Here is a 14,151-nt window from a genome sequence, read left to right as displayed (position 1 = left end):
GACCATCCACTGAAGCTGAATGTTGGAAGAACTGGAACAGATGAAAGGAAGAGCTGCTTCACAGAGTAAATAGTTCCACTATGGAATTCACACCCACAAATTGTACTGATGGCCACCAACCTGAATGGCTTTAATGAAGAATGAGACAGATTCATGAAGAGTAAGGCTATCATTGGCTTTGATGAGCAAAGAGGGGGCAATAACTTCCTCTTCAGCTGACCTGCATGGATCACCTGACTACCATGTACAACAAGACTTGCATTCCAAGGAACAATTGGGAGAAGACTTTGCAGCTGCGTCTTTAACTGCCCCACACCTGACCTCACATTAGGTCTGAGTTGGCCATCAGTCTACAGGTTCCCCACCACTGGATTTAGACCATCAGGGAGGACAGATCTATGTGTGGTATATTTAATAGTAATGATACGGCACCTCCATGCTAAGAGGCAGGATACTTCTGAATACGAGATGCCCTACTTGTAACCTTTCTAGAGGTCTGCTGATGGCAGAAGCAGGACCTAGGACTATATGGCCTTTTCTTTTGACCCTTGTTCTATTATTCTGTTCAAATAGCAGATTTTGGAGCATTAAATGGAAACAAGCAAACTAAAAGTCACAAAATAACACTGGTATAGGCATAGCTACATCACACATTACTGGCGTTATCCGAAAGGTGCCTGAAAAATGTGTGCAAACACATGTTACATTCATTGCAGTGGTAACAGAACTCACTATCTGAAGGAAGAATTACATTCTCATTCTCTCTCTCTCTCTCTCTCTATCTGTGTGTGTGTGTGTGTGTGTGTGTGTTAAATGATAACCTTTATTCTCAAAGCCGCTCAATATTCCTACATTTATATGTCTGCATTTCATTGTATATACTTTGTTGTGTAGTGAATAAGGGGAAGGAGGGAGATTAGTTTGGAGGGCTTCTGCTTGAGAAACACCATCCTAAAGTCTCTTTGGGACTACAGATTCCAAAGTTAAATCCCAGCAACTGTGTTTAAAACAAATAGTCATAAGAAAATGACTATAAAATGGGCTATAAAGATCTTCAGGAACATTCCCCAGGGACAAACTGAAGAAATGTCTGCATTGTTACCCATGGAGTTCACTTTATTCTCCCGGTTTTCTCTACTTGTCAGTATGGGAGATAAATACAAGAACTACGTAGCCTCCCGGCTTCCATTTTCTTCATTTGATCACTTGCTTTGTGCAAATAATTGTGCGTGTGCCATCTGTACAGCTGAGCTGCCTGTCCTTGCTCCAGGACTTGAGTCTTGTTTTGAAAGGATACTATCTCCTGACTTGGAGAGTACATGGATCGTTATTTTATCAGGCCGCATGGAAGTTTTCAGCCTCCCTTTTAGGATATTTAATGTAGATGGGCAGCTGAAGTATCTGCATATGCATAAAATAGTTACATTTTTCCTAGGAAGAATTACATCCTCTGAAGTACAAAATATTGTTGTGAGCATCCTCTTGGGCTCAGTAAAATGGGTCTCTTCATTCATACACACACACACACACACACACACACACAATTAACACTAGTGGATATTGCCTGTATCTGGATCAGCATCAAATTGAGTCATCTTTGTGAAGTACAATACAATAAGAAGCCTGAAGAAAAATCATTATCTACTACATGGCTTCAAGGCTTCATGTGATTTCCAGTTACAAAAGCTCACACATAAAGAGAAAACTAAGACATAAAGAAAATGCCAACAGTACAATAAATAATTAGCAAACAAGGCCTGCCTTGTATTCTGATTATTCAATGTGCTAACACTTCCAAATGTCTTCGTTTTCATTACAGCGAGAGAGTTTTCATTACACTAAGATAATTGTATCATTCCCCCCCCCCTGATTTTGAACAAATAGCTATAGATAACACACTAAGAAAGAGTCCTTTCATATATTGTTCCTTTTGTCTTCTAAAAGCACGGGGGGGGGGCAGTCAACAAACATACTTATTCCAGGATGAAGTTTAATCCCCACCCCTTTTCTTACATTCTCCCCCCCCCCCTTTGGAAAACTTTTTAAAATGGAATTTTACACAGTTTATGGACTGTTATGGAATATGCCCAGATCCACATAAGTAAAAAGCATTTCAGGTGAAATTCATAATCAGTCTGGAAAAGGCATCCATTTTCCCATAAAACACTCATCATTGGATTCTCTTAATTTTGCTGTTAATTTTGCCAGTTCTGCATAGTCCATTATCTTACTTCTCCATTCTTCTTTTGTTGGAACAACTACTTCCTTCCATTTCTGCGCATATAGAATCCTAGCTGCAAATATGCAAACTGACTCGGTGAGATGGATATTGGGGGCACTGTTTTACAGTGATTCTGATCCTATCTCCATGGTGGGATCAGAAAACAGTATTGGGTGATTTTTTCTCAACTCCTTGACCTTTGTGCTGTGGGGTGTCACAAGATACCATCTTGTCCCCAAGGCTATTCAACATCTACTTGAAGCTTTTGTGAGTGGTCAGGAGGATTGGGGTGTGGTGTCATCAGTACACTATTTCTTGTTAACATCTGAATTGGGAAATGTCATGGACCAATGCATGAACTTGGGGGAAGGCTGGGTGAAAGTCAACAAACTTAGTCTGAATCCTGAGAAGCTGCTGTTGGTAAAATGTTCAGATATTTCTTTAATTTCCTGCTTTGGGTGCAGTTGTACTCATGGTAATGTAGTAGCCAAGGAGTCTAGGGATGCTCCTGGTTTGATTTATTGCATTTATATTCCTTCTATCTTCCAAGGAGCTCAAGTGGCATACATAGTTTGCCCCCCCCCCCCATTTTAGCCACACAACAACCCTGTGAGGTAGGTGGGGCTGAGAGTGAATGACTGGTCCAAGGTCACCCAGTGAGTTTCATGGCTGTGTAGGGATTTGAACTCTGACCTCCCACTTCTTGGCCTGACACTCTAACCACTGAACCACACTGGCTTTCAAAAACTCAAGGACATTAAGAACATTTCATTGCTCTTTCTAAATCATTTTTATTGGATTACAAAAACAAAGTATATATAAGCACAAACTAGTAAGAACATATCTGTATAAGGAGATCCTCCAAATCTCGAGACTTCCCCCCATCTCCTCCATGAAATCTTATTTTAAGCATCTACAACTGCATATTCATCCGTACTCCAATTTTTATATCAAACCATATTGTCCATAATATTTTTTACACTACAAGTAAGTCAAAATCCTGCTCTTGTTTCCATCTGCTTACAGTGATCTCCTAAGTAACTTATAAATTTCCCCCATTCTTTTATAAAGTTTTTATCCTCTTGGTTTCTGAGTTTTCTGGTCAGCTTTGCCATCTCGGCATATTCTATCAGCTTGGTTTGCCATTCTTCTCTGGTAGGGACTTCGTCTTCTTTCCAACTCTGAGCTAATAACATCCAGGCAGCTGTTGTTCCATATATAAAGAGTCTTTTCTGCTCCTTTGGTATGTCGGTACCTGTAATTCCTAATAAAAAGGCTTCTGATTTCTTAACAAACCTTATTTTAAGCATTTTTTATTTCATTATATATCATCTCCCAGAAAGCTTTTATTACCTTACAAGTCCACCACATATGATAAAAGGTACCTTCTTTTTCTTTACATTTCCAGCAGATATTTAAACTTGTCCTATATATTTTTGCTAACTTGGGAGTCAGATACCACTGGTACATCATATAATTTTCTTTCAATGTACAACATGCTGTGAATTTCAAATCTGATTTCCATAACCTTTCTCAATTGTACGCCAGTGTGGTGTAGTGGTTAAGAGCAGTGGACTCCTAATCTGGTTCGATTCCCCGCTCCTCCACACGCAGCTGCTGGGTGACCTTGGGCTAGTCACACTTCTCTGAAGTCTCTCAGCCCCACTCACCTCACAGAGTGTTTGTTGTGGGGGAGGAAGGGAAAGGAGAATGTTAGCCACTTTGAGACTCCTTAGTGTAGTGATAAAGTGGGATATCAAATCCAAACTCTTCTTCTTCTTCTTCAATCTGCCAGCTGAATATTATGTCCCAAATCCTTTGCCCAGTGTATCATTACCAACTTGACCTGTTCATCTTTTGTGTGCCACTATTTTATTGCTCTTTCCAATAACTTTCCAAACAGTTTTTTTTAAAAAAAAAAGCTATGAGGAATTACAACTACCATCTACCCAGCCCCCAAGAAAATCTAGTGATATCTGTCAAAAGTGTATTTTGTTTAGAAGCAATATGACACTATATGGTGCTTTAAGGTACGAACCCACTGCAATCCCATGTGACAGTGACTAGGAGTGCCTTTTACCACCTTTAGCTACTGTAAAACAGCTATGGCCATTAGAGCACTATAGCCCAAAAGCTGTACACCATGCACTGATAAAATCCAGATTGGATTGCAACGCTGTGCTGCCAAATACAGCAGTTCTTTCCAAGAATATCAGGACAAAAGGACTGAGGAGGTGGAAGGGGAACCAAAACAGTTTTATTAACAAATAAACAGCAGGCATACAAAGCATAACATAAAACATACCCGACAGGGGCTACCCAATCTCCCCTTCAGCTGCCCAGAGCCCCAGATAGAACAGCAGGAGAAAGACCCCGACCATCGGTCTCCCAGCAACAGGTCCACCTATGGCTTTTATAGCCTGCCTTGATGTAATCAAGTGCACCTGGCATTACTCATGATTAATACACAGTGGCTGAGAGTCTCCCACTACCTGCAGCCGGCATCTAGCCAGCACTTGCAACCCAGAAGAACCCAATAAACTCCCAACAGGTGTGTGAAACACAAGAATCCAGCAGACCTCAAACTGGGGATGTTAAAGGGAAAGGGACATGCCACCTAACTCCTCGAAATACAATTGTCTTCCGCATTTCCACTACAAACACATTCTACATGATGCTGCCCCTAAGGTTGGCCTGGAAGCTAGTGCAAAATGTAGCAGCTCACTTGGGCAGAATAACCCTACCTTTTTACTCCACTGCTGAAAAAATTGAACTGGTTGCCAATTAGCTACTGATATTAACGCACCATGCCCTATGCAGCTTGGGGCCAGGATACCTGAAGGGCGGGGGTTCTGCTGTAGATAGCCTCTCATCAGATGGTCCATTTCCTATGATGTCAGAATCCCATTGCATATCAGAAAAATGCCATCTCTGTTGTCTTTTTGGTTCCTTTTTAGTGACCTTCCTTTTTCAACATGTTTTAAAAATGGAGATTCTTATTCCCAGGAATTGCCTACAGCAATGAGGCCCTTTACCGGGCAGATGGTGTTCATCTTTCTGATGGCAGAAATGATGTGTGGTTGGCCGATATTATCAAAGGCATAAGAGGTTGTTTGCAGGTGTGAGGGTATTGGCAGAGAGCGTTGGGCTTGTGTGGTGGTTAGGCATTGGAATAGCAATGGGGGGGGAGGGGAAGTACAGCCATCACCTGCCCCTCCGTGCTCAGGGGTATTCTGTTAAAGGAATCTGGGGGTGTGGATCTCATCCAAAGCCCGGGGAGGGGCTAGGGCCATGCCACGACCCCATCGGAACCCAGGGGATGCTCGAGTCGATCCACATCAGCGGAGCTCCCCATACTGGTGGTTTACCCTTACCAGACTCCCTGCAAAGCAGGCAGGAGTCAGATATAGTCTGTTGAAGCCAATGCCTAAAGCCAATCCAACTCACATTCTGTAACCAATATGGTAAAGGTAAAGGGACCCCTGACCATTAGGTTCAGTCATGACCAACTCTGGGGTTGCAGTGCTCATCTCGCTTTATTGGCCGAGGGAGCCGGCGTACAGCTTCCGGGTCATGTGGCCAACATGACTAAGCCACTTCTAGCAAACCAGAGCAGCGCACGGAAATGCTGTTTACCTTCCCGCTGGAGCAGTACCTATTTATCTACTTGCATTTTGACGTGCTTTCATACTGCTAGGTTGGCAGGAGTAACCAATAAAGTTATGGCCTAAATTTTTCCCATTAACATTAACCTAAAATTCTGTGTCCTTGTTTCTTTATTCTCATGGGGTTGGCTTGGGGCTTTGACACACAAGTGGCATCTCTGTTGTCTTTTTAGTTCATTTTTAGCGACCTTCCTTTTTCAACAAGTTTTTAAAATGGAGATTCTTATTCTACTCTGTATCTGTATTTGATTTGAAATTTATTTTATAGTGAATGTTTTTTTATGAACCTTCTATTCTGAATTGCTTTGGGATGTACCCAGAGAAGCAATTCATGAACAAAACAAAATAAGCAAAGATAATAAATCATTAAAACACAGAGTGGCAACTCTTTTTGCTTAAAAGCACACCCTTATAATTAATGATGGCACTTGTTTAAACTTTGTTACCTTTTAATGTGTGAACCCTTTCTCCCTCTTTTTTTTTTAACAACAAAAAATCATTTGCAGAAGAGAAAGCCATCAAGACACACCCCAGTAAAAGACACTACAGTGATGCAACCTCAAGATAAAAAATGAGACAGGACAGCTTTAAGAGGGAAACAGGAAGTTGTAACCAGAATCCAGCTGAATTCAGATGCTGTGGCAGTTTGCTGAGAGGCTGCAAATAAAGCAGATGTGTTTGTTGTGAATTTCAGTGCTGTCTAGGCTTTCTTTTACCAAAGCAGCCATTCAGGATTTAACGTCTCAAGTTTTCTTTAGTATGGCATTTTTCAGCTAATTCTGCGGAGTCATTGGAGAGTATTGAAAACAAATAGCGATGAAATGGAGAAGCCAAGGAAATTAGGGTCAGTGAAAGATGAGGACCACTTTTATCACCAGGGTGCTTTGGAGCTGCTGGTCTTTAACTTCTTGCTCATCCTTACGATACTCACCATTTGGCTGTTTAAAAACCACCGATTCCGCTTTTTGCATGAAACGGGAGGCGCCATGGTTTATGGTGAGTCTAAAGTTGTGCCTTGCCGTTTTTTAAACTTGTTGCATAATGTACCTAATTAGACACTTGAGCTCAAAGTGCTTACAAAACCCTAAATGAGGAGATGCATTAATTTAAAAGTCACAAGCCCATTGAACTGTGCCGTAAAATAACAAATGCAATCCACCCTCCTTTCTCTCTTTTCCTCTCTCTCTTTCTCTTTCTCTCGCTCTCATATGGAATAGCTCAAGGATCACTTGTCAAGGAAGTAAATGTCATGAGCACATTGTCAGCAAAGCGGGCTTCATTGAGCATATCACATCTCCAAAACATTTGTTTGTTTCCTGCGAGTGCCGGACTGGTTTAAAGAGATTATTTTTCATAGGACTATGCTGAATAGACTTGGGTGAAATCTCACTACCAATATGCCAGATGGGAGCACAGTTGAGTCTTTATTAGAGAACCTGGGAGAATCCTCCTGGGTCCAGCCCCTCTGTTGGATGTAGTTTCAACAAGCTTAGCTCTCGGTTGTTGTTTTTGCAGGGCTCTTTTCCCCTTTTTCATTTTAATAGGTTGTGAAAAATGAGACACTCTAAAAGCTGTCCTCAGGAGTTTTTACCCCATCTTGAATCCTGTAGTTTACATTCTTCTTTATGTGGGTTTTCTTGAGTTTCATATGCGAGCCATGTGTGTAAGAAGGACTTTCTGTGAGCTCCACAGTTAGGAAACCACATGCTGGGTAATGAATGTGCTATATATCACCTGTGATAGGAAGGGGACTTTTTGTGTGTGTTCTTATGTTCAGTTTTACTTTCGCCGGGTAGAGACACAATCTTTTGCAAATAGCAACATCTTGCTCACACACTGTTGGCCTTGCTATAACCCTACTGAAACAGACAATAATCCCATAGTTTACAGAGCAAACATAATAATTGCACTCTATAGGAACTCTGCAGTTTTAATAACAGCATCAGCGTTCATGCATTAGGAATTCAGAGCCCTGCCAGGATGCATTAAAAGTTTGCCTGCCTTTAAAAACACTGACTCAGTTAATGCATTAACCCTTCACTTTGCTCCTGTGAAGCCAGAGATAACACTGAAGGAATAATCATAATCCATTCAGCTTTAAGTACTATCAGCATTAAGTAAAAAAAAAATCAACAAGCAAGCCTACAGAACTGAGTAAAAATACAGTCTGGGCAAAAGAAAACGGACTGAAATGTATCAATATACCTGACACTTTTATAACAAACTATGTGTTAACATGGAGTGAAAAGGATAATTAGTGACTATGATTACCTTCAGACATCACATTATTCAGTTTTCCTGACTTTTCCTTGCCTGATCACTTCCACGTTTTACGTGATCTGTCACATGATGTGAAAGCCACTTATGGAAATCCAGTGAAAGTTTAGCACTCATTTCTGTGTTGTTTCTAGAAAAAGAAAACCCCATTAGGAACTTGGTTAACTTGGAAAATTGTGGGTGTTTTGCATTGCAATTTCATGTGATGACATTTGGGGTGATATCCCCACCACTTAAAATTTAGCACGACATGGCAATATATCAATAAAGAAACCACAGTTCTATAATGCAACAGGTACTGCAATGTAAAAGGAATGTTGGGAAACAGGACAGAAGCAATAGCATCAGAGCCAGTAAAACTGATACAATAAAAACCCCACATCTGAATGTAGCCTATGTGTGTGTGGAAAGTCCATTCAAGAACCCCCATGTTGTAGTTACCATCGCTATAAAATTGTCAAGGAAACAAATTCATTTTGAACCTTAATAAAATAAAATAAAAATGCTTTCCGCTCCTGTGGCAGGTTTGACCTATATAGTTCATTTCCTGACTGAAGTAGCAAAATAAGTTCAGGGGATAGAAAGGGAAATTGTTGAAAGCTGGGTGTATATGTACATGCAGCTGTTTCAGATTGGTCAATGGTAGAGACTGAGTAATGGCTTTTGATAATGTTGTTGAATTTACCGAACAATGAAATTTAGAGCTTACTGGTAGGATAATATGAGAGAAGCATGATGCTTTATTTTATATTTTGCCTGTCATGCTGCATAAACTGCCATGCTTCCATAAACAGAGAGAAGGGCACATGGTGGCTGTCATAGGATTTGGGCATAATCTCTTCTTTCTCACCGTACCTCTTTCTCACCTGTTGTGCACCTGATTATTGGTCTGCTGTGCAGCCAGGTCACGTGCATCCAGCAGAGTTCTGCAAGACACCTTTCAACAGCTACATTTTCTCTAGACTCCCAGCATATGTTCGCAGGAAGTACATGGTCAGGGCACCGGATACACAGTGGTGGTGTGTCAGGAAAGAAAGAGGAGCCTTGCAGCAGCCAGCCTGTACTCTGCTTTCTATAAATGGGTGGTAAGAGAGCACAGCAAGATCATTGCCCAAGGCTAAAGTCCACAACATGATGCATCCTGGCATAACCTCTGTGAAAAGTTCAGAACTGTTCTGGAGTAAGTGGCTTGCATCAAAGTCTGATGTCAAATGCCTGTGTGTTTACAATTCAAAAGCTGCTATTGATACATCTTATTCTCTTCCTTTTATTCTGATTCTCTTTTAACAAAGTACAGTGGTACCTCTGTTTACGAACTTAATCCATGCCAGAAGTCCGTTCTTAAACCGAAACTGTTCTTAAACAGAGGCATGCTTTCCCTAATGAGGCCTCCCACCACAGGTGCCCTTCCACCATTCTGATTCCGTTCTGAGGCCGAGGTAAAGTTCTCAAACTGGAACACTATTTCTGGTTTTGTGGAGTTCGTAACCCAAATCATTCTTAAACTGGACTGTTCTTAAATCAAGGTACCACTGTAATGCCAATTTTAATAAAACGCATCATACATTTTATGTTTGGCACATTGTGATTTTTGAACAAAAAGGCTATTAGTTAACTGATGGGATTGTTGAATTTGCACTCTCGTGAAGCATTACTTAGGGATGTTTGTTCATTTTCATTTTTTTATTTTTAAACTCTATGACCTATTTAGAGTGGCTGTGGGTTGCATTCATGTTTTGCAGCCTCTCTGAAATATTCATGAACCCTATTGGGTAATTTCCCCATTGTGAGCAGCCATTAACGCTGCCCTATTTTTCTTTTTACACAAGAGAGAATTTATCATCTCAGTCCCTTTGCACTTTGGCTGCACTATGGATTGCTGCTGCAATGGATCCCCCAAAGGCTGTAAATGCATACACAGAATACACCTCGAAATCATAGCACCATGCTTGGATGAATCGGGTGCCTGAATCTGAATTTTGCATGATACAAAAATGGTACTTATAGCCCAATCCTATGTTGTCCATCATCAGTACTATTTGTGCAGTGGCAACTGCAGCTAAAGCATTATCCTAACTTAGGCAAGCAATGGGATAAAGCCCTGATACTGCTCTGCCTCACTTGGACATTTAAACCTCTAACACCCATGTGCTTCTTCTTACCGGTATAGCCTTACACTGGTGCTGGTGAATAAGCTGGACTGAAATCCCTTTTGAGTACTACATAAGAAACCACCAACTTCCTCACTTCCTTTTGCATCTCAGAAGCCATTGGCACGCCAGTGCTGAGTCATATATCCTAAAGAGAATATGCATGCTTCAGAGCCATTGGCAGTTGCTGTAGCAGTACTGAATGTGGAGCTGAGTCTCATCTCTGGAGCAAGACATGCTGCTCACCTTGCAACAATGCTGGGGCATCTTCTGGATCCAGTATACAGTGGTACCTCTAGTTGCAGACTTAATCCATTTCCACAACTAGAGTGCCTCTTCTGCACATGTGTGCGGCGCGATCAAGCGCATCTTCACATGCGTGAAGTGCACAGATTGCTTCTGCGCATGCGCAGGCGGCGAACCCGGAAGTTGTGGTGATCACACAGGGTCCCCGGATGTTTCACCGTCTATTGATCCCTGTGCCTCCACTATATTTCCCGCTGCCACCACCCATGCCCTACCTGGTAAATTACTGAGTCCAGTCAGGGTTAAGCTGGAACATAAACTTCTGTTTATTTATTGCAGTTTAACAAGTGTGTGGTTTCATAAACGGTCTCAGTCAATTACAATCATGGGCTGCCTATCCGGACCTATAACTTCTGCTACCTGCTCTCACTCACTAAACCACCTCTCAGATATTTACTTGTCTTCCTAGCTCCTAACTGTTCTTGGCTCAGCTTATTTTGCTACACTAACTCAACCTACCCCCAGACTCTATCCCAATTCACTCCCACTCCAACCAACCACCCAACTCCCAATGAACTCCCCCCTTTACCCCTCCCAGAGTTGGTTTTATACTCCCTCTGACTCCACCCCCCTGGGTTCTGATTGGGTAACCTGTTTAACTATTTCACCTCCAGCACTCTCATATGTTAATGTCACAGAAGTAAACACTTCTGAGTTTGCCGTGTTCGTAAGCTGAAAGTCCGTAACAAGAGCGGAACGCAACACGAAGCATGACTGTACACACAAACACGGTACAACGTGATGATCACATGTGAAGTTTCATTGATTGGTGCTGCTTGAACTTGTTGAAAAAAGGCTATCCATGATAGCTGGAAATTTCAGGCAACATGTAACAGTTGCATCAATCCTATTAAAGATATGCTTATGTGAATCTCCCCGTAGGCACTTCTAAGCTTAGTTCACAGCTTCCTAATTCTGTGTCTATCAAATCATATTTTGCCACACTCTAACATCTCACTATGTAATATAAGAACGTAAGATGAAGCTGCTGCCTCAACCACATGGACGCAAATAAATGTCATTGATTGCAAACTGGATATGTGCATAACAGACTCATACGCAGCTTCTCATCGTGTATAACAATGTGTGTGTGGTTTAAGTGCATGCAGAAGTTTGAAACAGGAAGGAAAGGATGCAGCCTTTCAAAGTTCACGTCTGTAACTCATCAACCACTAAAGCGAGCATGAAAAAGGAGTTCAGCTCTTTGCTTCAAAGTGGAATGCTTGCACTCGGTCAAAGTCATGACAGAGAAATGCATCTGCGGATCATTCACTCCCATGTAGTAGTTGGGCAGTAACTTATCTTTCTCTTTGGAAATAGGATAGTAGAGTTAAAATATCTGCTGTTCAGAAATGACTGCAAGGCAAAACCAATCCCTCTCCCCCTCCACCATTCGCAGAATTTCTTTCTCAATTATTCTAAGTCAGACCTTCTGGATACCTTAGAATAGATTAGACCCTCTGCCATAAAGCTCAGAAAATACCAGGGTAAAGTGTTGCAGAGGCCTTGTGTTATCTCAGGGTTTAATCCAGTTCAGCTGGGTCTGGGCTGCAGGTGTTTTCTCAGTGTCAGTAACACATGTGAAAGAACAGTGAATCTCCTCGATGGAAATATACAAGCTGATAGCTTTACCCACCATGAATTTATCCAATCCTCTTTTAAAGCCATCCAAATCGGTAGGCATCACTGCCTACCATAGTTCCATAGTTTAATTGTGGACTGTGTGAAGAAGTTCTTGTTTAATCTGTCCAGAATCTTCCAACATTCAGCTTTGTTAGATGTCCAGGAGTTACAGTGTGATGACAGAGCAGGGAGAACCTTTTTCTATTCCCTGTCTGCATGCAATGCATGTATTCTATCATGTCACTTCCAAGTTGCCTTTTCTCTAAACTTAAGGAGTTCCAAATGCTGCAAGTTTTCTTTACAGAGGAGTTATTCCATTCTCTTGATCATTCTGGTTGCCCCTTTCTGAACCTTTTCCAATTCCACAATATCATTTCTGTGGCGAGCTGACCAGGATTGCGCAAAGTACTCCAAATGTGTTCAATTTGTATAACGGCACTATGATATCAGCAGTTCTATTTTCAGTTCTTTTCCTAATGTTCCCTAGCATGAAATTTGCCTTTTTCACAGCTGCCACACATTGGGTCAACATCTTCATTGTGTTAAAAATAGGACAATGAACAATAATATCAAGGAACAAACGGTTATACATCCATTTCAACTGTTCAGTCTTTTTCAAATAATAATTATTTGTTATTTATACCTAACCCAACCCATCCCATTCAGTCCTAAGTCTTCTAAAAGGTTTTCTAAGCACTCTTCTTTTGGGTATATAGCCAAACATTTCCTCTTCTAACACAGTGGCTGATGAGAAGTTTTTTCGCTTAGAAGTTCTCTTTTTGGTGAAAGGCTGCAGTCTACAGACTTAACTGTGTGGTGTGGGTGACGCTGTGGTTTAAACCACTGAGCCTCTTGAGCTTGCTAATTGGAAGGTCAGGAGTTCAAATCTGTGCAACTGGGTGAGCTTCTGTTGCTCTGTCCTAGCTTCTGCCAACCTGGCATTTCGAAAGCATATCAGTGCAAATACATAAATAGCTACCGTGCTCTGGCACTCATCATGGTGTCCCGTTGTGCCAGAAGTGGTTTAGTCCTGCTTGCCACATGACCCAGAAAGCTGTCTGTGGACAACCAATGGCTCCCTTGGCCTTAAAAACCAGATGAACGACGCACCCCTATAACTGGACTTAACCGTCCAGGGGTCCTTTGCCTTTTACCTTTTACAGACTTAACTTTATTGCTGTCCTCCAACATTCAGAACTGATATAAAAGCAACAAACTTACCCAAGATGCAGCATGGATTTTTTAACCCCCCCCCCGAAAAAAGACCAGTCATCCTTTCTTCCCAGAATAAGACAAGTATCAATACAGCATTATGAATGAATACAGAATGTGAACAACCCGGCAAAAACGGTTCCTGCTTCTCCTAATCTGAAATCTCCTTTTACATTCAGGCTTCTGACTATACAGTGGTACCTTGGTTTAAGAACAGCTTAGTTTATGAACAACTTGGATTAAGAACGCTGCAAACCCAGAAGTAGGTGTTTTGGTTTGTGAAATTTGCCTTGGAATAAGAACATGTTTTGCTTCCTGTTGAGTGTGTTCCATTTGTAAATTGAGTCCCCCACTGCTATGGGAAAGCACGCCTTGGTTTAAGAACGCTTTGATTTAAGAACGGACTTCTGGAACGAATTAAGTTTGTAAACCAAGGTACCACTGTAATAATAAAAAAGAGGCAGTCAAATCACTCTGGTTCTACCTTCCCATGCTTTCATCCCAGTGGCAATACAATGTAAGAATGCTTTCATGCTGTACATGCCAATTGTCAACTTTGTACTACACCTTCATCCTGAACTACAAAGGTAATGTCAGATCCCAGGGCACCTCAGTTACGACTCCAGCATTATCCCAGTTTTCATGAGATTTCGGTGTCTCTGTTCATTCTTCTCAATTTCATTGAGGGAGATTTCAG

General features: G+C 41.5%; 1 protein-coding gene across 1 annotated transcript in view; it reads left to right on the top strand.

Moving 5' to 3' along the window:
- Positions 1 to 6,302: 6,302 nt before the first annotated feature.
- The window catches only part of SLC9A9 (solute carrier family 9 member A9), a 257,643-nt gene continuing 249,794 nt past the window's right edge, over positions 6,303 to 14,151 (top strand). The window contains exon 1 of the mRNA XM_053390193.1: positions 6,303 to 6,882. Within this exon, the coding sequence (XP_053246168.1) occupies positions 6,708 to 6,882 (175 nt within the window). The 5' untranslated portion in view covers positions 6,303 to 6,707. The remainder of the gene's footprint in view (positions 6,883 to 14,151) is intronic.

This window comes from Podarcis raffonei, chromosome 5 (genome assembly GCF_027172205.1).
Source record: "Podarcis raffonei isolate rPodRaf1 chromosome 5, rPodRaf1.pri, whole genome shotgun sequence".
Taxonomy (NCBI): domain Eukaryota; kingdom Metazoa; phylum Chordata; class Lepidosauria; order Squamata; family Lacertidae; genus Podarcis; species Podarcis raffonei.
Note: the sequence above shows the minus strand (reverse complement) of the source record. Positions and strands in the feature narration are given on the sequence as shown.